This window comes from Chelonia mydas, chromosome 1 (genome assembly GCF_015237465.2).
Source record: "Chelonia mydas isolate rCheMyd1 chromosome 1, rCheMyd1.pri.v2, whole genome shotgun sequence".
In the NCBI taxonomy this organism is placed as follows: Eukaryota; Metazoa; Chordata; order Testudines; family Cheloniidae; genus Chelonia; species Chelonia mydas.
Genome location: NC_057849.1, coordinates 260,428,264 through 260,456,178, shown reverse-complemented (window position 1 = coordinate 260,456,178; position 27,915 = coordinate 260,428,264). Strand labels below are relative to the sequence as shown.

Genomic DNA, 27,915 nt, shown 5'->3' with positions numbered 1-27,915 from the left:
AATTTCTGAAAATCAGGCCTCTTTAAGATGAATCCAGTTGGGAACCCAAAATCACTAGTCACTTGAAAATGTAGACCAAGAAGCTTTACCTTAATGCTGTGGTTGATAACTTTGTATGCATTAGATTTAAAACTTTCCCTACTGCATCACTCAGAAGAAGAATAGAGAAGAAATACAGAAGAATAGGGAAGACTGAGCTAGGGAGGAGGAGGCTGCTAATGAGGTAGTTTTCAGGGGAGCAGAGAGGAAGAAGCCAGACTGGAAGAGATTAAGAAGAGGAAGTCTAGCCAATGGGAACTGGCAGCATGGTCAAGGAGTGTACAGACAAAGAGAAATTAGGAAATGGAATAATAGTTTAAAAAAATGGGGGGATAGAGAGAAGGCTTTTTCCTTAAGATCCCATTACTTGGCAATAGAAAAGTGCACTGGGCAAGGAGTGAAGGAAACAAATCTATGTTGACACGAAGGATGGCTGCAAGGGTGGTCAGCATATGACGGGAGATCTTTTCTCTCTTGATTTTTTTTTATGATTCAATGATACTGTCCAGTAAGGAAACTTCCTTACTTATCCTTCTACCTAAACTAACTGGAAAAGACCCTCCACTCCTACTTACACATGAACAAGGGGCCTCCTGTCCTATTTGCATTTGATCCTATTATGATCCAAATGCAGGGGCTTAAGGGATGTCAGTAAGTGGTTCTTTACCAGCGTGAACTAGGAATTGTGGCACAACCCAAAGGCTTTGGGTAAGTGGCATGCAATTTGATCAACAATTACAATGAAGTACCTGCCATAGTCATTAAGGGCCAGATTTTTCAGAAGCACACACTACAGCTGAAGTCAGTGGGATCTGCAAGTGTTCATCACCTCGGAAAAATCAAGCCCTGATTGAACACTACACTACAGACCTGCTCTATACAGACTTTGACATCTGGTACAAATTGTACCTGATGAATCAGAGCGTGCAGACCACCCAGGGACATCACTTGATTGACCTACCATATTTGCACTGTGCCATGATATTTATAACAAGGCAAATGACAAAAATGCATGTGCTGTGTGGAGTCCCCCTTTGGAGAGTGTAAGATGGATTTTCCCCCCACCCTTGTCCACCCGTAGTAATAGGACCAACCTACCCAAGGATGTCTATATGCACAGACTGAGCAGCAAGTCACTAGAGCATGACAACCCAACCCCCCAGGACCCATTAAGCCAGATGAGGATTTTGTATCCCTTCCCAATTCAGGTCTCCTTCCCTGCATTGGTATAACATACTGACGCTCTGGGGGCCAGAGATGGGAAGAGGAAGAAAATCCAGTGCTTAGGGTACTAGCCTGGGGATTGAGGAAACTGAGATTCAACTCCCTGCTCCACCACAGACATCCTGAGTGACCTGGGGCAAGTCACATAGCCGCTCTCTGTGCCCTTCCCATTTGTAAATGGGGATAATAGATTTATAGATACAAAGGTCAGAAGGGACCATTGTGATCATCTAGTCTGACCTCCTGCACAACGCAGGCCACAGAATTTCACCTACCCGCTCCTGCGAAAGACCTCTCACCGATGTCTGAGCTATTGAAGTCCTCAAATCATGGTTTAAAGACTTCAAGGAGCAGAGAATCCTCCAGCAAGTGACCCGTGCCCATGCTACAGAGGAAGGCGAAAAACCTCCAGGGCCTCTTCCAATCTGCCCTGGAGGAAAATTCCTTCCCGACCCCAAATATGGCGATCAGCTAAACCCTGAGCATATGGGCAAGATTCACCAGCCAGATACTACAGAAAATTCTTTCCTGGGTAACTCAGATCCCACCCCATCTAACATCCCATCACAGGCCATTAGGCCTATTTACCATGAATATTTAAAGATCAATTAATTACCAAAATCATGTTATCCCATCATACCATCTCTTCCATAAACTTATCGAGTTTAATCTTAAAATACTTCCCTACCTCACAGGGGTATGGTTAGGATTAATACATTCAAGATTGTGAGGCGCTCAGAAACTACAGTAATGGGGGCCATATAAATACCCAATAAAAATATTCCTGTTACCCACAAACCAGACCACTGTGTGCATTTTTGGCCGTTGGGAGAGGGGGTGTCAAACCCAGGACCTTCTGGGTCTAAATACATGAGCCGCCAGAGGTTGGCCTAGAAGACCCAAGTCTGTTAGGCAAGGTTTTATCAGCCTTTATGCATGCCACGGCCATTATTAGAAGTGGACAGAGCAGCACCCTGCGTGGGTGTGAGATATATACTCTTTTATGAAAAAAGACACTCCGTTAAGAACCATAGGATCCATTCTTGTCACACACACATGGAATCGTTCCTCCTTGGAAATCTGCACACAGACTTTTGCACTATGCAGCCACTGTTCATCCCCCTCCTGGGTAGGGTGACCAGATGCTAAATCCAAAATATCGGGACCGCCACAGGGGGAGCGCCTTTTCAATTGTTACACTCACCTGGCACGTTCGGTGGCAGGAAATAAATCTTGCCAACGAAGAGAGAAGTACATGCCGACGACGACCCAGATGTGCCGGGTGAGCGTAACAATTGAAAAGGCGCTCCCCCCACCTGTCACCGCCGCCTAAGTGACAAAAAAGGCTGCCGCGCCCGAAACAAAATATCGGGACAAATGGCCTCCCGACCGTACTTCTGTGGGGATGCGGAACAAACTGCTCAATATTGGGACAGTCCCAATTTTATCGGGACGTCTGGTCACCCTACTCCTGGGTGCTCTGGCTCTTATTCTTTCATACCAGCACCACCGAGAGCTGTTGAAGTGGCAGCATAAAAGGACATGGACCACCTCAGAACTGGCCTGACCATTAAAAGCCTTCCATTTGCTCAGCCTCCAATTAATACAAGCTTGGGTTGCTCTCCCTACTGGTCCCCTAAATGCCACAAACTTCAGAAGGGTTTTTCAGATGCTGCTTGTGACCCCCCACCTCCCATCCATTCCCCTTACCTGTTCAGCATGTTGGACTGGTAGATCCGTTTCTCCTGGGTGTTGTAACAGCTGCTCTTGGGCTCCGGGATGAAGCTGTGCTCAGACAACATGTCAGAAGCAGCTGTGGTGATTATGGCTATCCCATCCCTCACCCTGGCAGGAAGGCCATAGTCCCATTCATCATAAGACACAGAGATGAGGCCAGTGGGGAACTCAGATGGCACTGTGTCTGTATCCCCTGCCACCAGGCTGGGCACGATCCATGTGTAAGCATAGCCTGTCAGACCCACAGAGTTGGCCACCTCAAAGATGTAGGTGGCCTCTTCCTTGGTGCAGTAGAGGAGTATGACAGGGCTCTGGAGCTTCTTGAGCTGGTTCTGGATCTTTGAGTCTCCATCATCCAGGGACATGTCCAGCAAGAGGACCTCCTCCAGCTCCCAGCCTACGAAGCTGTTCTCGATGGTGCTGCGGATCTTGTTGACAAAGTCCTGGTAGCCAGGGAAGTAGGTAGTGACAATGGAGAATATGTACCAGTCATATTCTTCCATGATGTTGAGCATGACAGAGGCTTGCTGTTCTATTGATGGGCCAAACTGGAAGAACATGGATGACTCATCCTAGAACAGAATGAAAGAGAGAGAGAAAAAAAAAACAAGAAGGGGTCAAAGGAAATAAAAAAACAAGTTCATGGCCAACTCCAATGAGTGGGGGAAGAGGGGAGATAGGCTTCATCTCTTTTCTTTGTGTTTTGGGCAGATGTGACAGTTCTCAGGACACCAAGGACTGTGAGCCACCTTGTTATCTCCTGCCTCCAGCAAGAGGAAGGCTTTCTTGTGGAAGCTGGATGTCAGCTCTCTGGCATCACCTGCCTTTCAGCCACCCAAGCACCCTTTCCTCCGGGTTATGCCAGCCCTAACTTTGCCTTGCAGGGTAACAACAGATGCACTCAAATCCCCAGTCCTTGTACATTATTCCCCTGTGATATCCAGTCCCTGAAAATGGCTGCCCAAAGAAATTTCAGGTCACCCCAATTTACTAGTTTTAACTGAAAGCACCACTCCTGTAACCACACAGCACTTGTGAGTGCTTACCATAAAATGAAAGTAATTTTATTTAAGAAAAAGTAAATACTTAACTGGAAGAGAGAGAAACTGATGGAAGCAAATGGTTAGAAACACCAAACAATTCAAAAAATGTGAACCTGGATCGACACTTATCAACAGTTACCTTTCCCCACAAAGTTCAGTCTGTTGCAGAGCCAGAATCCAAATGTTCATGAAAGCCCCCTGGCTTCTTAAGGGGTTTCCTCAGTGAATTAATACAGAGGACATTTCCCTGCACTCTGTTATACTGAAACAATCTTTTGTATTTATTCATAGCCAGGGCAATCTCCTGCCTGCGATAATGTTCCATTTCACCTCCGAGTGGTTTTGGTCATTTGAAATGGTCTTTGATTATTTCTGGGATGTCGCAAGGGTATACAATCGTCCCTTGCATTACCTTGCCTGCTGACTAAGGACGGGTAATGTCCTCATGCTTGAATGGGTCATCACATTACACGTGGTGACTAATTTTTACTCCGAGTTCATAAAGTATACTTTCAATATAAATAAATTATTCCTTAAATACTACCTGTACATACATCTCACAATGATTATGAATATCAACAAGTTACAAGCTTTCTGTAGATACGTTACATGTTACTCTTTATGGATAAATATCCTGTAAAGACATGTGTTTGGTGTAGTGAGTTTGTCAGGTCCAGGGTGAGAGATTTTGCTAAGAACAGGGTACCCTTTGCCAAAGAACCTCTGTGTTACAGTAAGGTTCAAGGATTATTTATTATATTATTATTATTATTATTATTATTATTAACAACAGAGCTGAGCAAATACCAAGAGTGGGAAACATTTTATGGTGGTTGTTCTTGTTTTCTTTTTGATGGTGGTTATTTGAAGCTGCTTAGGGGTCTGGAATATTAGAAGTAATCCTGGAAGAGAAGGATGAATGGATTCAGTGTAGATGAGGTCACAAGGACAGAATAAATGCTATTTCTATTGGTGGTGTTTTTCTTATCCCTCCACCTGTATCAAATTGCCTTTCTTACCATGCTCAGTCCTTTGCATGAAAGAAAAATTAAAAGGAATCAATTTTAAAACCTCAAAAAGTGATCTTTAGAAAGAGCTTTTCTACAAATCCCAATTAGCCCACGGAACAGTGAAAGTGTTTCCCATTCGGGTAGTTCACAATAGAATAATAGAATTAGAATCATAGAATATTAGGGTTGGTAGAGATCTCAGAAGGTCTCAGAAGAAGCAGACTTAGAATTTGTCAACAGTCCAGTGTAATTTTACATCCCTGCTTTTCCCCAATCCATGTTGGAAAGGAATGAAGGGAACATTTCCACAGGATTTTAATTTATGGACTGATCTTATGCCCTTTAAAATCAAGGTAAAACTCCCACTGACTTCAATGGCATAGGATTGAGTCCCTAAAAAAAATGGTAGAATTAAATTTTGGAGTTCAGCAGAGATTCATGTGACAATAAGGTGGACCATCCACAGCCAGTTTTAGGAATGAAGCACTGGTCTTGCCTCTTCCCAGCAAGCCTGAAGAATTGGAACAGAGGTCCTAAAGGAGACAAACAGGTGTTTTAGGTCAGAGGAAATCCATTGCACACAGTAAGGCGCTAAGTGCCCTAAAACTTTACCTCAGGACATACACAAATTTAGAATAGAGTGAAGAGCAGATCTCCACTAAAACCATCCTCCTACTGTCGGCAGGCAAAGCTGCTTTTCAGCAGAGGTCCCAGCTAAATCGTCCATCCATCCTTTCCTTAAGGATGTTTTTGATTATCTGCTTCCACTGTCTCTCCTTTAGCAGAATATTTCATAGCTGAGCAACTCTGGAAAGAAAAAGCCTATCCCAGTACTCAGCCATAACCTGCTTGACTCACTGTCTAGCTAGACCTGATCTTGTGTTGTCCCTAAACCCTCTGTAAGCTATGGCAGTGGTTCTCAACTAGGGGTTTGCATACCCCTGGGGGTATGCAGAGGTCTTCCAGGGTATGGTACATCAACTCATCTAGATATTTGCCTAGTTTTACAACAAGCTACATAAAAAGCACTAGTGAAGCCAGTATAAATTAAAATTTTACACAGACAATGACTTGTTTATACCCCTCTATAAACTATACACTGAGCTGTAAGTACAATATTTATATTCCAATTGATTTATTTTATAATTATATGGTAAAAATGAGAAAGTCAGCAAATTTTCAGTAATAGTGTGGCTGTAAGCAAGTAGTTTTTAGGTGAAACTTGGGGGTATGCAAGACAAAAATCAGACTCCTGAAAGAGGTACAGTAGTCTGGAAATTAGTTGAGAGCCACTGAGCTATGGCATTTAAACAACAATGAGGTGAGTTGTCACCAAATTCTCTCTCCATTTTTAAAACTAGTGTTAACACCACTCCTAGAACACTGCATACAGCTCTGAAAATCTCAAAAAAGCAGAAAAATAATAGCAACTTGAAAGCAAGTCAGAGAACAACCAAAAATAATCAAAGTCCTTATTTATGTCCCATGTATTCTGTGGCTGGAACTAGTCAAAGAATTCACTCTTTGCCATAAAAATCTCATCCTTCTTTAAAAGATATATTTCTAGCCTTGACGGTTATGGGGAAAAAAACATGAAAATGTGACCCAAATGTAAGCTAATGCAGTGACATCTGAGTTTGAAGACAGCCTGAACAAATAGCTGAGACATTTCATTGTAATGGACTGTTAACTCTGAAACCTGAAGATGACAATGTATTGCATACTGAACACTGAAACTGGAGAGAAATCTTAAAATAAATTTAATATAAAACCAACACAGGGAACTCTTTTGACCGTATTATTCATCTTCATATTAAATTCAATAAAATCCTCCTTTTCATAAATTTATCTAAAGCTTCTACAGAATTTCCATAATTTCTACCAAAGATTCACAGAACTGAGGGACTTAGCCATAGACAGGGCCCTTCCAAATTCATGGCCGTCAAAAACGTGTCACTGACCATGAAATCTGATCTGCTTCATGAAATCTGGCTATTAAAGGGGAGACCAGATTTCACAGAGTTGTGTGGCCGGAGAGTGGCGGCTGCTGGCTGGGAGCCCAGTTTTGAATGCAGCATCGCCACCAGCTACAGCACAGAAGTGAGGGTGGCATGGTATGGGGGGTCATCAATATTTGGGGGGTGCAGAGCTGGTCTTACAAGTGGGTGACCACCCAGGGCCCCATGTCACCTCCCCCACTCACCCACACAGCCAGCCCAAAGCCCCTTTAACTCCCAAGCATTGGGTCTGGAGCCAGGGAGGGACAGGGCTGAGGGCGTCCCAAACAGGAGCTCCTATTGTGAGTGGGGCTCCAGCTGCTAGTCCCAGATGGGCTGGGGTGGGTCAGGACTACTTCTTCCTCTGCATGGGCTGCTCCTGAGGCCAGGTCAGACCCATTTCTGGGAATCTCCCCCAGCTTCAGGAAGCTCCATGGCTGCTGGCTGGGAGTCCAGTTCTGAAGGCAGAGCATCCTTACTTCTGCACTGCTGCTGGCAATGGTGCTGCCTTCAGAGCTGGGCACTCGGTCGGCGGCTGCTCTCTGGCTGCCAACCTGTAAAGAAGGCAGCAGCACAGAAGTATGGGTGGCAATACCATGACCCTCCTACTCATAACGTTGTGACTCCTCCCCATGACCCCATTTTGGGTCGAGACCCCTACAGCTACAATACTGTGAAATTTCAGATTTACATATCTGAAACCATGAATTTTATGATTTTTAAAATCCTATGACCATGAAATTGACCAAAATGGACTGTGAATTTGGTAGGGCCCTAGCCATAGAGTACACTGACCCTCACCCTCACTTGAGAAAATATTGAAAGAGCTAAAAAATGTATCACTTGGCTAAATGACACCTAAGAGATGGAAGATAATAAATCTGCTAGCATTTAAAGGGTGTGCATATCAAGGAGGAAAAGGACTTGTTTAGGATTGTGTTGACACATGGGAGGGGGAGGGGTGACATACCTGAACAAGTCCTTGCCATCCTAACCTTAATGATTTGAAACATATTCAGATATTACAATTAGAGGATGTGGGTCAGACATCTTGAACTACAGGACTATACAGCCAAACGTCCCCCAGGTTTTTCTACCCCAATGTCTTAGATAGGAAATTTCCATTTCCACTGGGGTGAAGCTAGGAGATACACACCATCCAAAGCATTAGTGCATTATGTAAATATGAACAGACTAAAATAAGATTGGTTTTAAAAAGTCTCAATCTCAGTTTCAATCTCAATTAACAATGCCTCCACACACACACACACACACACATCCTCAAATCAAACAGCAGAGGCTGGTTGTCTGTGCAGGTAAAATAATTACTCTTGAGCAATTTCATGCATTTTTATTATTCAGCAGTAGGAGGAGGGGGCAACCTCTCCTCAAAACGAGAGGGCTACAATTGTTCAAGCCAGTCCAGCTTTCTGCCTGGCACAATGCTCCTTAGTGCTTAATCAACCCAGCATTTCAATTGGCCAAATGCTCGAGTGCTTCGCCAGCTCAGCACTCAGAGAAGAGGGGGGATGGTGGAGGAAGGAGAGGACAATAACATATAGAGGGACATTTTCTCCTACGATAAATCTGACTTGAGTTGCTGCTAGAGGTGGATGGAAAATTTCACTGAAAACGTATCTGACAAAAAACAAAAGGAATATTTTCAAAGTGTCACGATTTTTCTCCTTCTCCCCCTTTCCTGACCACCTGTAGCTGCTGATCAGGGAGAGAGAGGAGACTGTAAAAAAGCGAGAGGGTTATGGTTCCAGAAAAGGGAGGGGGCTAGTCATCACCACTATAGGTAAGTTTCCGGGCAAGGTGACAGAAACAACAATGGTTCTGCTGTGAGGACACCACACTGCTCAGAAAGATTAAAAATACAAACTTGAAATTGCCATATTGCTTTCTAATGTGCCCAAGAATAAAGCATTTTCCCATCTAGAGTTCAAAAGTTTCCACAGAGGAACACAGCCACCAAAATTACCAGCAGTATTTGGCTTACACTGCCCCCACCTAAAATTTTAAGTTAGAGCCACTGGTGACTAGAGATATGGCTAGAGAGCAAGCGTTGGTATTAGCACCAGGGGGCTAATTAAGGGATTGGGTTACAGATGAAGAGGTCATCATTGCAATCTCGGACTTCAAGCCCGTCCTTGCAGTTGCTTCTCATCCATCTCTCCCAGCTGTGGGCCAAATGTTACCCATTGCTAAATGCTGTATAAGAAACGAAAACGTGGCACAAAATCCCCTCAAACAAGGGGATCCCCATTGTAGCTCTACAGGGTCAGGGATCTGCAGTTTTGTAGAGCTGAGCTGAGGGTGGAGCGGCTGAGTGGACACAGCAGGCTCTCCGACTGACAGATGGCTTCCCACAGAAAATCTGCTCTGAAGTCGTTGTTGCTGGAACGAGCAGTAGTGTCATAACGTTAACCCCCTCAAATGGGATGTTGTATCACAAGTGCGTATGTTGCAAGCAGAGGTAATAGCCAATTGCATCCTAACTCCCTTAGGAGCCATGCTTTGGGGTTGGGGGAGGTCTGAAGTGTCTCGGTGGAGGGAGAGCCTTATACAGAGATGGCTCAAGATCCAAAGTGAGTTACCATGTATCCACTTCCCTCAAAGGCAGCATCACTTATCCCCTTTGTGATCCCCTAAACACCTTCCCTCTCAGGGGAGAACCAGGCAGAAATTGCATTAGGTTAAGCTGGGAGTTTTCCTCTTCCTCCTGGGAGGGATCCCTGGGAACGTAGCATGTCTCTCTTTTTGTGGAGAGGTGCTCCAGCAGCTCAGGCCTCAGCAGCTGGATCAATTGGAGCTGATCACTATAGTTTAACAAGCCATTTGCCTCAAACATGGCAGGAGAGGCCCTGGGGAGTGTGTGGGGGGGAGGGATATTCACAAGCTCAATTCTCTCAGCTTCTCTGGATTCCCTAGGCAGGCGGAAGCGATGGCTCCCTCACAGACAACAGCATCTCAGTGCCGTAGCCTGGAGTTGACACCGCTTCAATTTCAGGCTCTTTGTGTGGTAGAGACTGGGGAATCAACCCTAAAACAGACGGAAAAGCTTCAAGGGAGCCAGGAATTAATGCAGTTGCAGCAGATCAATTGTCTTCCCAGCCTACAGAACCCCACAGTAAGCAATATAGCGTCTGACTTAGTGAAGGGAGGAGATCAATTTTCTGTTTGGGAGTTTTCTTTATGTAACACTCACTCACTTACACAGCATGGCTGCCTGTCCCCCTCTAGTGGTGGGAACTCACTGATGTTTATGATTTTGCTACTGGCTTCAAGCTAAGAAATGGGACTTTTAGTTCAGGCAGTAGAGGCCCATACTTTTAGCTGTCATGGTCAATCCCTGTTGCAGGCATCCTGGCTGGGGGTGTCATTAATATAATTCACACAAGGAGCATGTAGATTACATGTATTCACTTTACAGGCAAGGAGGCATTAGTCAAACTTCTGGAAGACACTTAGGGCCAGAGTCATCCCTGCACTGGTGCAGGTGCCAGCCCAGGGAGAGTGGAAAGGTGGCTTGTGCCACTCCTATTCTAGGGCTTCTGGAGGCCATTTTAACTCTTTATATTGGCTAGGGCAGCCCTCAGCCTTGTTTCAATGGCCCCACCATAGCCATGCCTCCTCCTGCATCAGGGGCTCTTACAGTGGCCATGTAGAGTTGGCTCTTTGCACAGCATACAGGCCCCTTTCTTCATGAGGAGGCTTACACCTGCCCTACAGTCACTTGGCCGCAGCCTGAATAGCTATAGGGCAATGATGAATCAGGGCCCCACTCTTAATCTCTCTCCCATTTCCAGTACCACCCATTTTCCTCACCTTGGCTGATGGGCTTAATGTGTGGTTGTTGAGGGTGCTGGTGGCCTGTAATATCCAGGAGGTCAGATTAGATTCAATTCTAACCTTAACTCTATGACTCCTAGAGAAGAAAGTAGGTATTGTAGTTTAAGTTCAGTAGTGGGAGTTAGGAGCCTAGGCTCCTTTTATATCTGGCCCCACCACAAAACTCCTGTGTGACCTGGGGCAAGTCTCTCAGGGCTATATTTTTAGGCAAGCCTCAGCCCAAATTACCACAGATGCTGTGGGTGCAAAAAAGCACCATCAAAAGAGAGGCCACCGTGCCTTTTCAGTCTTTAAAAAGGAGACCTCACCATGTACCTATTCATCACAGTCATGGTGGGATGTTTATTGTTCCTGATGGAAAATTGCCATAGAAATTCAAAGTCTTATCATTAATTTTTCTATATTTCTCAGGCCTGTTTGCTACAGCAGAGCTGTTTGTTTAAGTGTTCATTTACTCCTGCTTATCCCTACCACAAACTCATCAAGGCCTCAGGCTAGCCTGGAGACAAAGGCTTCCGCTTGTTTTTCTCTCTGCATTTAATTATTATATTTAGTTTTGAAAAAATACAATAATTCCTGTACATAGAACTATATGCTGTATCACAGAATTGTGAACCCTCTACTTGGGACATTCTGTTGGTTGCTATGTGGTATGACAGACAAGAGTATTGCGACTCGTTACAGGGAATAAGATGTGGGATAGAGGCTTTCTTACTCAATCTCTGTCTCACACAACACGGTGGGTGAGGTAATAGCTTTTATTGGACCAGCTTCTGTTGGTGAGAGAGACAAGCTTTCGAGCTTACTCAGAGCTCTTCTTCAGACACACACAAAGGAATGTTGGGATGCCTGGACTTGTGGCATTTCCTAATGACACTTCCCCGTTGATCTTAGCAGCGATTCCAACTTCTTCCCACCGCATTTGATGACAGAACAGTTCCCAATAGAAAGCCTCAAACTGTAGGGTTTGGAATCTTCAGTGAATGAGATGTTCTGAGTGGCTGAATGTTCTTATTATTGTCATAGCAAAGCTAGAGTCCAGAATGCTCAGTAATCAGGAGGTTCTGATAGGCTGTATACTGTCATGTATTGAGCAGTACCGCATCAGCCTGGGCAGGGTGATGAATTTGCTGCTGCTCTTCTGGTCCCTGGAGGTGATAGGGTAGCCAGGAAGGGATGGTCTGTGACAACTGGGAGGATGGAAAGTTAGCAATGGTGGCAGCTGTACCTGCTGGCTGTTCAGAGTGACTGAGCTGGGGAACCAGAGTTGCCTTTGTGCACAGTTGTCTCTCTCTCAGTTTAAGAGCAATAGGACTCACATGCATCATGTTGATTTGAATATGCACATGGTATAAAACAGGTTACACCAGACCTGACTCCATGACATCAATTTCTCTGCAACAACAGAAACTGACCTGCTGCAAGACCCCAAAAATCAACCACTGCCCAGCTGATTGGGATCACTATAAGCACTTGTACACCAAGGAGTCCCTCTGGAGCTCGACCAAAGCAGGTTCATATTGAAGCCAATGCAGGAGACTGAAAATTGTAAGTAATTTTCAATTCCTGTTTTAAGGGGTTTGCAAGGAATCACTCCAGACATACTGCAACAGAGGAGACACAAGACACCCTATAATCCCCAATACCTGTCTTCGGGTAGGATAATGATATTTTCTCCCTTGCAGGTATGCCTTGCTCCATAGAACACACAGTATTAAACCTTAGGGAAATGAATAATCCTTTGATTAGTCACAGAGTTTAAGAGTAGAAGGGACCACCAGATCATCTAGTCTGACCTCCGGTATATCACAGGCCACCAGTATTACCCAGCATGTACATGCTGAACCCAACAACTGAAATTAGACCAAATTACAGCCCTCAGGAGACTATGATATGATATGCCACAGGCAGAGAATAGGAGGGACCCAGGTGCACCAGTGCCCAAGACCCTGGCAATGGCAGGGAAATGATTAAGTAAGAGCTACCCAGATGATCCTGGCAAGTGGTCTGCACCCACACACCGTAGAGGAAGGCAAAACCCCACAAGGTTCCTGCCAATCTGAGCTGAGAAAAATTCCTTCCCAACCCAAATATGGTTATCAGTTAAACCCTGAGCATGTGAACAAGAACAGCCAGCCACGTACCTGAGAGACAGAATGCTCAGTGCCACCTGAGATCACTGACATACCCCATCCAGTGTCCCATCTCCAGCTGTGGCCATCTCTCATGCTTCAGAGGAAGGAGAACAGAAAAAAAATAGAATACATAGCTAGAGCTATAATTCATCAGAAGTGGCTACTGTCCAGTCTATAAAGTTTGGACCAAATCACAAGGGTTGTTATGCTACCGGTGTAAATATATACATGACTACCTGGATTAGACCTCTGGTCCATTTAGTCAGGTATCCTGTCTACACCAGATCATACTACCAGTCCAGAATCCTACCTCCTTGTCACAGGGCATGGCTCCTCCCTTGCCTTCTTCCTGCAAACATTGCACTGACTCCCATGGTTGTGCCATCACCATGTCCTTTTATTATGTGTTTCCTCCACCCCTCCAATACAACAATCCTTGTGCAACAGTCTATTTGCAATGTTAAGGTAGCTTTTGGCCCTCTCACCACTTCCTGAGGGGAACAGAGGTCTCTCTGCTCTGAGCCTCTGTGTAGCTAGGGTCAGCTAGCCCTAGGGGGGTTTCTCCCCCACTTCCTTCCTGTACCTCTTCTTGTCTGCCCTGGGCTGATAAGATAATTGGCTTAGACAGCCATCCTGATTGACTAATTAGCCTCATCCAATTTCTCAAAGGGAATTAATTAATATCAGAATGATCAGAGTGCAGGTTCACCTGTTTGCACCTTGCACTCTGTTATATTCCTACCATACCAGATCAGACCAGTAGTCCATTCTGTCAAGTATCCTGACATGACCAGTCTCCGATGGTTTAAAGAAAGGCAAAAATGCCCCATAATCTACTCAGCAAGTTATATTATGCTGTTTGTGTGGGTGATTTTTTTTCTGGCCCTCAGAGGTGACCAGCTTGTACCCTGAAACATGAAATCTGACTACATACTGATTGGTATGTCAGCTGGCAAAGCAACCTCTTATTGTTAGTGGTTATAACATTATCCTGCACTTAAAAATCCAGTCCCAGTACTTGGCAGGAGGGCATAGAGGAAATTCCACAAATCAACTACATCCTGTGTGAAGTTGTATTTCTTTTTATCATTTCTAAATTAACTGCTCTTTCATTTCATCAAGAGGGCCCTTGCTCTCTTCTGAGCAGTGGGGAGGAAACCTCAAAAAAGTACAGTGATTCCATTTAGATAAGCATTCAAAGTTCATCAACTTCTCCAAATCCATCTGAACCTCTTTGGAGTGGGAAATCTTCTCTCACAAAATTTCCACTGCTGCCCAGATGTGAACAGGTCACAGATATTCATAAGAGCAGCCCATCCATTCGTTATTTTGGTATTTCTAGTTTTGGGCTACTACAGAGAAGCAGTAGGGCAGTACAGGGAAAAGAAAGGGGGAACAAAGAGAAGTTAAAAAGGCTCTGGGCACACATGGGGTTTTATAAGAGTGTTCAGGCCAGCACTGCATCCACACTTGAGGAAGGATGATCTTCTGGTACCGGCGCTGGATTTGGACTCAGGGGATGTGGGGTCAAGTGTCAGCTCTGCTACTGACTCCCTGCGGGACCCTGAGTAGAGGCTTCTCTACATGAACACTTAGCTTGCAGCAAGCTGAGAAGTACACCTATCCCCCACGAGCAGGCTGCACATGAAGGCCATGTCTACACTTGGAGCTAGAGGTGCAATTCCCAGGTGTCATAGACACTCTCACACTACAGTCTTTGGGCTAGCATGCTAAAAATAGTAGCATGGGCTGGGGCAAGTGGCAGCGTGGGCCTCCCATCCCCAGGAGAAATCAGCCCTGAGCCCAGGGTGGTTAGCCCATGCTACCATTCACCGTTGCCCACGCTACTGCGGCTACACTACTCTTTTTAGCACACTGGTTTGATGAAAGCTAGCGCAAGCACATGTATATGAGCAGGGAACTCACACCTCAAGCTAGTAGCGTAAACATAGCCTCAGGCTACGTCTACACCTGGAGCTAGGGGTGTTTCCCAGTTCACACAAGCTTTCATTGAATTCGTCTTCTAAAACCAGCAGCATAGGTAGTGCCAGCAGAAGCGTGGCTGAGCTGTGCCAAAGACAAATCCGCCTCAAATGGGTAGGTACGTACACAGCACAGCTCAGCCATGCCTCTGCTGCCCCCCGGGTGCAACCACAGCTACACTGCTATTTTACACTCTCACTACCTCTCATCAAGCTAGCCCAAGCAGATGTACGTGAGCTGGGAATCACCCCCCTAGCCTGTAGCACAGATGCAGCCTAAATGTCTGTGTGGACCCTACTATTGCGCATTAAAAGTTCTCTCGCGTACTTTAATCTACTCCCATTTCAAAGCAAGGTGGATCAAAGTGCATTAGGGAACTTTTAGTGAGCAGCAGCAGGGCCCACACGACAGCTGGCGTGTGGTAGGCTAGTGGGGATAGATTGACACCTCATCTTGCTGCAAAGTGTTTGTTTAGACAAGCCTAAGTCACCTAATCTGCCTGTGCCTCTGTTCCCCATCCATCAAACATTCTTTTCACCCTCTGTCGTGTCGATTTTCACTGTAAGCTTCTGTGGCAGGGGCAGTCTCTTACCATGTGTCTGTCCCATGCCTAGCACAATGGGGCCTGAATCTTGCTTGCGGCCTCTAGGTGCTACTTTAATACAAACGATGACAAGCTTCAGCCTTGTTGAGGTTGGCCTAGCAACAAGATCCCTGTGTTCGCTAGCACCACATGAGGGTGTTTTCTAGAGGTGGGATAAAACCAGCACATCAGATCCAATCACCCATTTCTGCCTGACACTTCCTGTCCATCTAGATGGCATGGGGTTCCTGGCCATCGCTGTAGGATCCGTGCACATCTCTGAGAGGACTGGATTTAAGCCTCCAAATACAAAATGGTCCCTGCAGTTTTGGTTCCAGTTCCGAACATGTGGTTTCCTTAGCAACCACTCACAAGTAATGTGTCTGTGGCCACCAGCTCATTAGAGTCAGTATTGGCAGCAGCAGGCAACAGCTCTGCATTGCTCCTTGCAGTTCCTACCACCATCCAATGCCCATTCTGGACCAAGGATGACAGTGGATTTGATTTTCCACCCTCACCACAACAGGTGAAAGGGGATGGAGCGGCTAGCTGGCATCTCCTCTAGCCAGTGGAGCCTTAAGGGGGACCAGTCCTGCAGAAAAAGAGGAGAGGAACTGACTGAGAGGCCACCTGTCAGGGCCGCTTGTGTAGAGGGGCTAGGAGGACTGCAGATGGGACTCGCAGAGCCTTAGGATGGCTGCTTGTGAGTGGACTGGGTAGGGGGAAAGCAGGCATTTCGAATGGTGGAAGTCCCAGGGTCTATCAGGCAATCTCGGGAGGCTCTTTCTGAGATTCCCAGGGTATGAAGGGCCCCTGAGCTCTGGGGAGAAATGCCAATAATGCTCCCAGCCCAGCTCTTAGAAGATCACAGCAGAAGGAGCGGCTGGGGCACCCCTTCAGTGTGAACGGGAGCCAGCAATCAGGCTTCCTCACACTCCCATAAGACAGAGGGAAGTGGAGGGAGTGTGAGGGTTATGGGGACCATGGGCATTGTGTGGAGAAGGCAAGACACTGAATCCAAAAACAGAATCAAAAAGCACAAGCCAAGATTCTCCATTGTCCTTTGGCAAACCCAATCCCCCAGGGGCACCTGCACCAAATGACCCTGTCCCTGAGGCTTTCGGGCTGTCACTTTTTTGCATTTGTTTAGCAGGATGAAATAGTTATGCGGCACTGTTTGTTACTTCATGTCAGTGCCATGACATTGCATCCTCACAGTGAGGCAGTGCCACATACAGTGAAACCTGTACCTGAGACTAGCCTAAATAGCCAGCTCTGAATCCACTACCTCTAAAAATATGGGGCCAGATCCTCAGTTGCTCCTTCCCTGCATTTAGGACAGTAGGAAGCTTTAAGCTACCTTTGCAGTCCCTTTTTCGAGCGGCAGCCAGGAGCTTACCCAGGCCCCACTGTAAGTCAGAGATGCCTCAAACATGCCAACTGTGGGAAGCAGAGAACAGCCATAGTGCAGTTTACTCTGGCCACACCTCCTTCCTGCCCTGAACATACCCACCTCCCGCCTATTCCAACACAGGCTTTACAGCAGGGGCTGGGAACAGGGCTGGCACAGAGCCATTACATCAGCTCTGTGCCAGCCAGGGTGGCCACCAACACATGAGGTATTCTCCTAGGCCTTTCCTACACCATTTATGCTGCCAGGAGGAGCCTTAGTGTAAATGAGAATCCATCCTGTGGAGTACAATTCTGCTCCACCTTTTTAGCTTGAGACTTCACTGTATTGAAACATTATGAGAAGGACCAGAACTGCATTTCTGTGCATGTGTGGGCATGAGCGCTGGATTCAACCCCTACTTTAAAGCAGATATATTTTTGCTGTTTGTAGCAGGCATTATTGGTCGGACTTGGTAAGGGTGTTCCATCATGCAGCTTCAATCATCATGCTTCAAGAAATCCATTTCCTCACCAGAGCAGCCACTGGTAATTATCTCTAACGTTCCAAGATGGTTGAACTCGTAGAAACTCCACCCTCCCTCCTGTCTAGCTCTCCTTTTGAGTCAATCCGCAAGCTCTGGCTCTGTCCGAAAGCTGCTATCACACCTGCATTGCACAGCTAATTGATCTGCAAAGTTTTAAATGATTATTGATTCTCTTCCTCCCCACTGAGGAGAGTGTGAGGCCAATAAAGGACATGGAGTTATTTACAAGGATATTAGAGAAGACAAGAAGCTCCCTTACTCTCCCTTCTCTGCTTCCACCTATTAAGTGTCTCACATACTCAATGGAAGGCTTCCTGCAGCCTCGAAGACAGAAAATACACGCAGATGCACAAACTCTCCTACATGTACACACACATCTAGGCACTTAAGAGGAGTTTGCCAAGTTACAATTGCTGAGGCTCTGGTCCAATTATTTTAATCTTAACAATCTCTCTCTAATTCCTTCTCCATGCCCTCATGATTGTCAGCCTTTCCACACACCCTCATTGTACTAGAGAGGCATTAGTGGCAGATCTGCTATTCTCCCTTACGGCAAAATAGGTTGTTGAACCGTGAGGAGATGAAAGGTGTTCTGTGTAGGTCAAGGATGGCGTGTGCTATGGGCTTCTGCTGTGGGAGGATCTTAAATGGGCTCTCAGAAGCTTGTGTTCCCCCTGGCCTCCTACTATCTTCTCTAGGGTCCCAACCTCCAAAAATACATGAGCCATCCTATGAATTGGAGCTACAGTGATTTACATTATCAAGAATCTGGCCCATTAGACTCATATTGAAAACGTACACACATGGACAAATACCACACAATTTATTGGAAAAAAAATTTTTAATCCAATTAACTGTTCCCCCTGGGTGCTATCTGTTGTGGTTTTCCACTTCTCTTGGCTTGGATAATGAAAGCACACTGGTCTTTTGCTAGTCAGTTTTGCTTTCTACCCCATCCCACTGCAGTTAGTTGTGTTCACCTATTTAGATATGTTAAAGAAGGTGCTTATCATGTGCTTTAGGTGCCCATCACGACTTAATACAACCTAAATGCAGCAGTATAGTTTATCTTAAGTCATCTCCCACTAAACAAACTGAAATAATTCCATACCCCAACCTCATTTTCAAATGCCTGGTGAAAAATATGAGCTTTGTCAGGTTTCTCATGATGCATGGAAAGCCAACTTTTTTATTTTAATTCAAATATTTCTACCTACATTAGGTACTGTCATTTTTAAAAAAAAAACAAACCCTAAGTTGAGCCGAAACTGCAGCATTCTTTGCAAGATCACACAAGCACACGAGCCAACAAGATTTATGTTCAAGCTGGACATGGCAGAGAAAGGGACGGGTGGAGCAGCAGGTGGATTTGCCTTTGTCTGCCAGTTGAAGGAGTAATAATAATAATAAAAGGACCTGCAAGAATAAAAGCCAGGGAGAGACATGTAAGGCGTTGAAACAGTTCTTTGACAGACTCAAAGAGAAGCCAGTGCATCTTGTTTTTCTCCATCTCCCGTTGTCTGTCCTCTTCCTTAACCACGCACTCTTGCACAATGAGGAAGTAGGGCGTAGATGGAAGCAGCAGCAGGAGATACAGCAAGTACGGGAGAAAGGACCTATTCAGTCAGGATGCCTGCCCAGTTAGAGCGCTCGACAAAGGAAGAACAAATAAGGATATGAAAGGGGAAGGGAAACAAAAAGCTGTGTCCAGCATTTCACCTGCTCCAAGGGAGGAGATGTTGGCTTTGATATGTTGTCTCTTCCCTTTCATTATATCTCATTCTCCACTCGTTAGCGGCCTCTAGCCTCGTGCATCTCTTTGTGTGTGCCTAAACAATTGTATATGCAGCCTGGATCAAGGGATACAAATCTTCTCACCTCTAGGTCTCCAGTTTCAATCCAATTCAAGCTGGCAGTGGCTGAAATTTATTAACATCTGACAACTATTCAGAGGCCTGTATGGGATGAAGGGATTAATTCAGTCCATCTGCCTAGAAAGTTAGCACTCACATCGCCACACACACATACACACACACACCCCAACCCACCCCCCTTGGAACTAACTGGGCCTCTGGTTAGCACCTCAGAGAAGAACCAAAGGTTAAATAGACTTTATCACTGTACAGTCCTGTAAAAGGGGTTGCTCATCCTACAAACGAGAGGGGGCTGGGGAGAATACAGATGTATCTTACATAAACAAGACCTTTTCCCCTTTAGGGCAGTGGTTTTCAACCTGTAATCCGCAGGCCATTGAGGATCCACAGACTATATCTAAGATTTCCAAAGGGGTGTGCACCTCCATTCGACTTTTTTTAGGGGTCCACAAATGAAAAAAGGTTGAAAACCACTGCTTTAGGGAAAGAAACTATTCATTAAGGCTCCCTCTCTGGGAAAAAATGTAGCTTGTGTATTATCATCTAGCGCAGGGGCCAAATAATCACAGTCATTTTCTTTAGCCAGGGCAAAAAAGAAACAATCTTTGCGGATAGGGAAATAACTACAGAAGGTTCCCTTCTTAGCAGGGTTTGGTTAAGCCATTCAAATTGTCCCTTGCAGCTGGGAGAGTGATGAGAGAATAGTAGTCCTGCCCGGTTGGATTCAGAGCACATGTTCCTTGCCACACAAGGTGGGAGGAAGCCCTTTTCTACCTTTCTGCTCAATAGTCCCTCAATCTCCTTACAGATGTCTCTTAAGCCCAAGCTGAAGGCCCTTCCTTTCAATCCTGGTAGCTAATGCAGCTCCAATGGCCACGAAGGATCTCTTCTCCAGGGGAAGGAATTTAATCCCTTCATTATCCAGGTTAATGTGGGGATATAGACATCCCTGTCACACACCTCCCCATTGGAGTATGGTTTGGGGGCACACTCAGCAGAAGTCATGTTCCCTTCTTCTTGGAAGCGGGCATCAACCCTGAGTGATCCTTCCCTGCTCACTGCTGAAACTGAAAGGAATAGGGTTTCAGAACTAGGTACTACTGGATCACTCTGGCACCAGTATCCTTCAAAATATGTAGTCTTTGATAGGACGCATGCTCCATGAACAGAGCATTAAAAGTTATCCAGGGAGTAGTAATGTAGTGTCTCTACAGGTCATTTAACGGCAAAGGACTCTTAACATTACCACGAAGTTTCCAAGGAAAGAGTTTGAGCCTCATTCTCCTCCTACTTTCAGCAGTTTTGCACCATTGTAACTCGATTGATTTCAACACAGTCTGATTAACCCATGTGTAACACAGCAGAATCAGAGCCCTTATGTCTTTCTGTGGGTAGAGTACTGAATTGTCCTCTCTATTCACCAAGGGGAAACATGGCCCCTAAACCCATCACTCAGTCTGTGTGCCCCATTGCTCAAACTTCAAGTTCAAGATCCCTAGTATACTCCTGGTCCTCTGGCCACCTTCCTGGGAGAGGGAAAGTTATGGAGAGTCCTTAAAAGCCCATTAAATTAATCCTGATGTCAGCCCAAAAATCACAACATAGGAGAAACCTCAGCTACCCCAATCTACAAATTCTTCAACAGTCAGGATACAACTTGAATTCCCCATAGGCCCATTCTGTATGCTCAGGCTCATGGGGCTAGGCCATGGGTAACATTTTCAAGAATGCCTAAGTGACAGAGTCTAAATTCCATTTTCAAAAGTGACTTGGGAGTCTTCCATTGGGACTAGGACTCCTAAATCACTTGGGCGTGTGTGAAAAATTTCACCCATGGTCTAGTTCCGCAAAGTGATGTTAAACCAGAGAGTTTGTCTGTTCCTGGATTCCAGCAGGGCTTGGGCCACAATCCCTTCTCAGTACAGGGATGGTTATATTTATCAGGGGCACAAGCAACAGTTTGGTTGTCTACCCTACAGGATCGTGTATTGCCATATTACATATACAGCAAGCATCACTGATAATGTCTCCAATAACTGCATTAGATGCAGATGCAGAGATAACTCTTTAGGAGGAGTTGACGTTACTCCATATTTCCTAGCATTTATGTTTCAGCAGGGATTACTCATACAGCCCCCTCCTCCCCCAGCCTTGGCCTCAACCCTTTTCTGGGGTCCACTAGACAAGGCAGTTTACTTCCTTATCTAGGGTCAATGATCTGTCCTTAACTTTTGCCGAGGAAGTCCTCTGCCCCCTAGACATTTGATAGCAGCAGTTTAACAGTGCACAGCAACCCTAAACAACATTTTACAATATAAATGGAAGATGGAATAGCGTATCCAATTGAAGCTCCAGGACGAATTTAGGCAGGCTAGACATAATTACCCATGTTGGAAACTGGGCAGAACACCAGGTCTAGCCCCCATTCTCTCATGAGCAGAGCTAAGCAAATAACTGATTTTTTGGTTCAGTAGCAGTTCCACAAAAATTAAAAAAAAAAAAAAAAAATACAAAATTCAGTTCAGGTCAAACCAAGTTTTTCAGTGAATTGAAAAGGTCTATTTTCAGGTCTGTTCCAGAGCAGAGATTCAAACCTGCCTCTCCCATCTCCACGCTCTAACTGCTGGGCTAAAAGTTATAGGGAAGGTCAGGAGGAGAAACAGCATCACCACAACCTCCTCCTGCTCTGGATGTTTTATAAATAGTTGAAAAATTTTGTTTCAAATTCATGACTAGTTGCAGGTTGACCAAAACTGCATTTTTCAATCAAATAAACTATTTGTGCAAAGATTTTCACACAGCCCTACTTGTGAGCACCGTCAGGGACTCTTTAGTGACCACAAGTGATCAGGACCTCAGTTCTACATCACACTGACAAAATGCACCCCCAAGTTTAACACTATGCTGGGGCCTTAGTACCATACTAACTCTGAAAGAAGAGTATCCTCTACTGAATTGCCAACATGCTTTACTCCAGCATCTGGGTTTTCCTTGGCATTCTACCCTCCACCTATGAACAGGCCTGACCTTAGCTTTGCAAACTCTCTCCTACACAGATCTAAGCAATACAGAGGGTACAAATTAGGTATGATTTCTTCACTCAGCCAAGTCTGTTTAAGACTGCCCAGATTAAAACAAAGGGATTCTGGAAGAGACCTATCCAACTCCCCAGCAGCTGACCCTGCACACACTTCTAAAGGCACTAAAATTCTAGCTGCTAATTTCATCAGGTGACCCCTCTGCCTCTCGCCATCTAGAATGAAAAATATCAACACCATTCACCCTCATAAACACACCTCCCAATCCTGTTTTAACCAGTCTAGTCAACCAGCCCATCCTGCTCTTATTTGGACGCCTTTCTGGATTAGGCCCAATCCAACATACTTCATTTCCTATGACACCCTCTCTGACTAACCCTCCCACCCTGGTCACAATTAGACCTTCCCTGGCTAGCCAATCCCATTTAAGACACCACTGGCCCTCTTTGTATTCCACCTCATCCCCTGGGATCATTCTCTGCTCCAGGGAACATCTAGACCTCTTTCTGTCCTGCACTGTTTGGACCCCTTTCCTTTCCTCTAATCCCCATTTGGATCCCTGTCCCCACACAATGTCCTGAAACTTCTCTCTCTATCCACTGGGCTTTGTTCAGTAATTTACCCAGAGTGGAGCATAGAAAGGAGGATGGCAGAATGTGTGTTAATGTGCCTCCTGATTAAGGACCCAGCTTTGTTACTATGACAACAGTGATAGCAGCAGCCGCAGCAGTCCTTTCCAGTGCAGCTGTGAAGGCCTCTCTATGCATCCTTAAATCCTTTAACCGCTATCAGCCATTGTCAAGATGCACCAGCAGTGACCCATTATGTGTACATCCCTCGACTAATTCCACTCATGTGCTTTCCAAAGCCCAGGAGATTAGGACACACAGATTTTCCATTTGTGAAGTGGCATCCGGCAATATAAAATAAATATATACTGAATAATAATAGTAACACCACTAATAATGCCAAAAATGTAAATCTCTTATAACTGCATTACAAAGAAATACATTTTCTTTCCTGGAAGTTGTAATAATAGAGTAAGCAGTTGAGATCAGCACTGGGGATAATTTTTTTTTTAAACACAGGTTAGGAAGAGTGCAAGCAGCTGCTCAATACACAATCAACCAGCTAATGCTTCCCTTTACCCAAGCCCATGCCAAACAGGGGCTGCAACCAGAGACAATTCCCTACACTACATGTTTCACTACATGTTGTTCTCATGTACTCCTCCTCCCACCAGCTGTACTAATGTCCTTTCCAGATATAGGGATTTAGTGTTAAATTCTTCCACTCTGTGCTCAGCACTAGTTAGGTAGCACATAAAAGGAAAATAAAGGAGCCCACTCTGGATTTCACCCCCAGCTTGTGTGGATTTCTCTGTGTCCATCAAAGAAACAGTGGGAAGGAAATTAGGCATGATTTTGCAAATATTTATGCATATGCCTAACTCTAAGCACATGAATAATCCTGCTGAAATGAGACTACTCACCCATTTAGAGTTAAGAATGTAAATGTTTGCAGTTACATCTTTTTTAACAAGACAGTTAACCCATTTTGGAGGACCCCCAAAAAAAAATCAGTGGCCATTTTTGAAATTTTGAGCCCAACTGCCATATACTGCTTAATATAGGTTTTTCATCTCATTTCTGATACCCATATGGGGTTTGGGAGGAAGGTTAGAAAAGGATTATTAAAGGAAACGGGGCCAGTCAGATTTCCTCTGTCAAACAAGTGCTATACTGGTTTCATGATGTGAGCATTCTGATAGTTGGGAGTCATATGAATATGTCTGGTAAATTTAGAACAAGCAAAAAGAAATTCTTCTTCAAACAGCATGTAGTCAACCTGTGGAATGTACCACCACAGGAGACCACCTAGTCAAATAGTAGTGCAGGGTAAATACAGCATAAACAATTTGGTCCTGATTCTCCACTGCATTACTCCATGCATCTTATACAAGCCAGATACACATATGTAAAACTGCGGTAAAATGGTGAATCAAGCTCTTTGACAATATTCATTCACATTTTTCCATGAATTCACTTTGACCATTTTTTCATCCTTTTCTAAGTTCTCTGTCCACAAAGTTTTGTGCGTTTGAGTTTTACCAGCAAGTTCATTCATGGAAATGCACAAGGTACTTGCAGAAATCCATTTTATTATTTGTACATGGAAGTATTCAAGCCAGAAGTACTTGTGTGCTCATCCAATAAGGGAATAGACACCATACCATGTGTCTTAACTGACCAACCATAACCAAGCAATTCAGATTGAATTCCAGATCTTGACAATTATAAGAAAAAAATCAGAAATATTCATTAAATACATTCAAACAAATTATGATCTCCACAATAGATACTCCATACACAGAGAGGCTACATTCGTTTAACAAATTTGTTGTAAATTATTTCCTCAGCTCTATCAACTACTGTGGCTGGATTTTTAGAAAGGTTGGATAATTTACAATCGTTAACAATATTTGTAGTTCTGGATGCTAAGATAATAATACTTAGCTCTTACATAGCACTGCTCAAAGAACTTTACAAAGGAAGGTAATCATCTTTATCTCCATTTTAGAGACTGGAAAGCTAAGGCATAGAAGGTGAAACAATTCACCCAAGGTCACACAGCAAGCCAGTGGGAGAAAGGGGATTAGAGGCCAGGTCCCCTAATTCACAGTCTACTGCTTGGTGCCATGGACCATGCTGCCTGCTGGCCATAGGCAGGCAGGAAGAGCTTCCCAGCTTTATACAGTTGGCCAGACAGGTTACGTGTGGTTTCACATTCCTCTGAAGCAACAGGTAGTAGTCACTGCTGAAAGCAGCATACCATACTTTATGGACCATTGATCTGTTCCTAAAGGGCAAATCCTAAATTCCTTTGGGGAAGTGCACTGTTTACAGCCTCTTCCATAGCTTCACTTAACTGTATTGTTCAACTCATTGTATCCCAGTCTAAGGGGAGAATGAATTGCTTGAGGGTTGGAAATGGGATACCGAGCCTGTGAAATGAGTTGCTGGATCTCAGTCCACTTCCTTACCAACATGTGTCCATATCACAAAAAACATCACAGTTGACTCTACTTAGCCATGCTGTTGACAGTGTCATCTGAGGCAAAGAACTGAAAGGGTCTGAATACTACTCTGATCTCAGAGGTGTTCCTTCCCGGGGCAGGGTTCAGAGACATTGTCCTGTGGAGAGATGGAGCAAGGGGGCGGGTTATGGGGATTTTTCACTGCCTCTGTCCATGCTGTACCTGTTTTGAGGATTAATAGGGGATTTCAGTCTCTGAGGTCTGTCAATCTGGCACCTTTCACCAGTCCCAAATCCATTTATGTTTAGACAAAGAAGCACACAAGGCAATTTCCTAGTGATTACAGATCAGAGGGCACCAGAAGACAGCTGTGAATATGCACCTCTCCAGGTCCTCATGTAGACCCCAGGTTTGGGTCTTGCCCATCACTTCCTCCTCCAGGGGCTGCTGCAGCCACCACATACGAGATTAACAAGGGGGTCATATTTACACTTCCAAGAGGAGCTGCTGTGTGATTATGGGTCTATTTAAAATCCTCCAGGCAGCTGCAGTACATAATAACAAATCAGCAGGAGGGAGAGAGGGAAGGGAAGGAGGAGAAGAGAAGGAGGAGAGAGTCAGGAACTTCATGGATTGTCACTGAAAAATTGACTGCCAAAAGATGGCAGGGGTGCAGTCAAGTTAAAGATGCCTCCTGCAGAGACAGACACACACAGAGTGAGAGACAGAGCATGAGAGAGATCCAGACACTGGAGGAACACACTGAAGAGGGGGATTTAAGAGCTTGGAAAGGAAAACTGCCAGACCCAAAACCTCTCTGCCTCTGGGGACAACATCAAACCCTCAAACCCACTCATTCCAGAGGGCTCGGTCACATGCCATTGCACACCTGTCCTAACTTCATGAAATCATAGACATTACAATTAGACAATATCTATTATTAGAGCTTCCAGTCCAATCTGCGTATGTGCGCGCATGCCCGCAAACACACAAACACACACACACCCCACAACCACACACACAAAGATTACTCCCTACAATATACACCCCCAGGTCTTGTTCAGTCCAGTTTTGAAGGAGACATAAGCAATGGGGCCACCACGACTTTCCTAGGGAGACTGTTCCACCTAGGAAATTTGAAACACGAAGAAATCCTTCCTCATGCAGTGTAAAGTCAAACTTTGGGTCTCCCCACTCAATAAAAAGCACAGAGCACCAGTTCCCTCATCACCTTTCCCAGGCTTTTTCTTCAGGTGCCTCCATCACCAGAAAAAGGGTGTCACCACATGCAGGTGACAAGGGGAACATCTTTCCAGTTACAGTCCCTGCCTGGGCTCCCTGGACCTTCACAGCCTTGGTAGGTTGGTAAAAGGAGCTGTACCATCAGATCGCCTCAGCTGGTGACTGCTAAGCAACATTGGGTCTGGCCACTGCTTTAGGTGCGTGACCTCCAAAGAAACAACAGCTGATGCAGGCAGCAGTGGTGCCCATAATTCAATAGATTGAATTCTTCCCTCTGAATCTGTGCTAGATTCAAGTCCCAGAATGGTAGTGGGGGCTCCTGTACTGCTGGAGGTGTCATCTTTCAGATGAGTGAGAAACCAAGATCCTGACCATCTGTTGTCATTAAAGATTGCAGGTCAACTTTTAATACCAGGATCAGGAACATTCATTCTCCATTGTGTTCCAGACAAATTTCAGTTTGGGCAATAACACTCTCCCTGCCTAATCGTCCTTCAGTTTGAACTAGCTATCTTATTTGTCTTGCTGCAATTTTGGACACACAGGAAGTGTTTCCTTGTCCTTTCATCAGCTGCTGCATTCCAGACAAAGTGATTGCATTTCACTGGTGGCTGGGGTCATTCCTGTACACGCTTCTAAAATGCTCTAGGATCCTTCCAGGTGAAAGGTGCTAAGGCAATGTCAGTCATAGCAGTCCACATTCCTTCTCCAAGATCATCCTGTGTGACCCCTTCTTGACCCTATTCTCCCTTCCCAACAATCACCATGCTCCCTCTTCCAATACCAGAAAAGGAGTGTAACCAGGCAGGGAAGGAGTTTCTCACTAGGATGAGAATCACCTCAATTTCCATCAGTGAACGAGAGAGGGGAAAAAAAATGTCCAAATTAAGCTGCTTGATTACTGAAATTAATCTTGTCACTTAGTGTCCCTGTTCCACGGAACGGGGCCTTTGATTAGCCTCCTTGTTTCAGAATATTACAAGCAGACATTTATTAAGCAGAAGGCAATTCCTCCAGACAAGGAAGGGAGGGGGGAAAGGGACAGGGACAGCTGATTCCTGAGGGAAGACTGCTCATTAAAGACAGGACCCCAGCTTTGCCTCCATCACAGGGAGATGGGCAGGGGAGGAAGGCTGTTCTGAGAAGACAGCCAGATGCCCCTGAGGATTTTCCCAGTTTTC

General features: G+C 45.1%; 1 protein-coding gene across 4 annotated transcripts in view; it reads right to left on the bottom strand.

Annotated features, from left to right (window-relative positions):
* Nucleotides 1-27,915, bottom strand: part of GRIN2B (glutamate ionotropic receptor NMDA type subunit 2B) — a 287,157-nt gene that overhangs the window by 169,445 nt on the left and 89,797 nt on the right. For all 4 annotated transcript variants that reach the window (XM_007064060.4, XM_037883416.2, XM_037883410.2 and 1 more), the window contains one exon: nt 2,974-3,572. In XM_007064060.4, the coding sequence (XP_007064122.2) occupies nt 2,974-3,572 (599 nt within the window). The remainder of the gene's footprint in view (nt 1-2,973; nt 3,573-27,915) is intronic.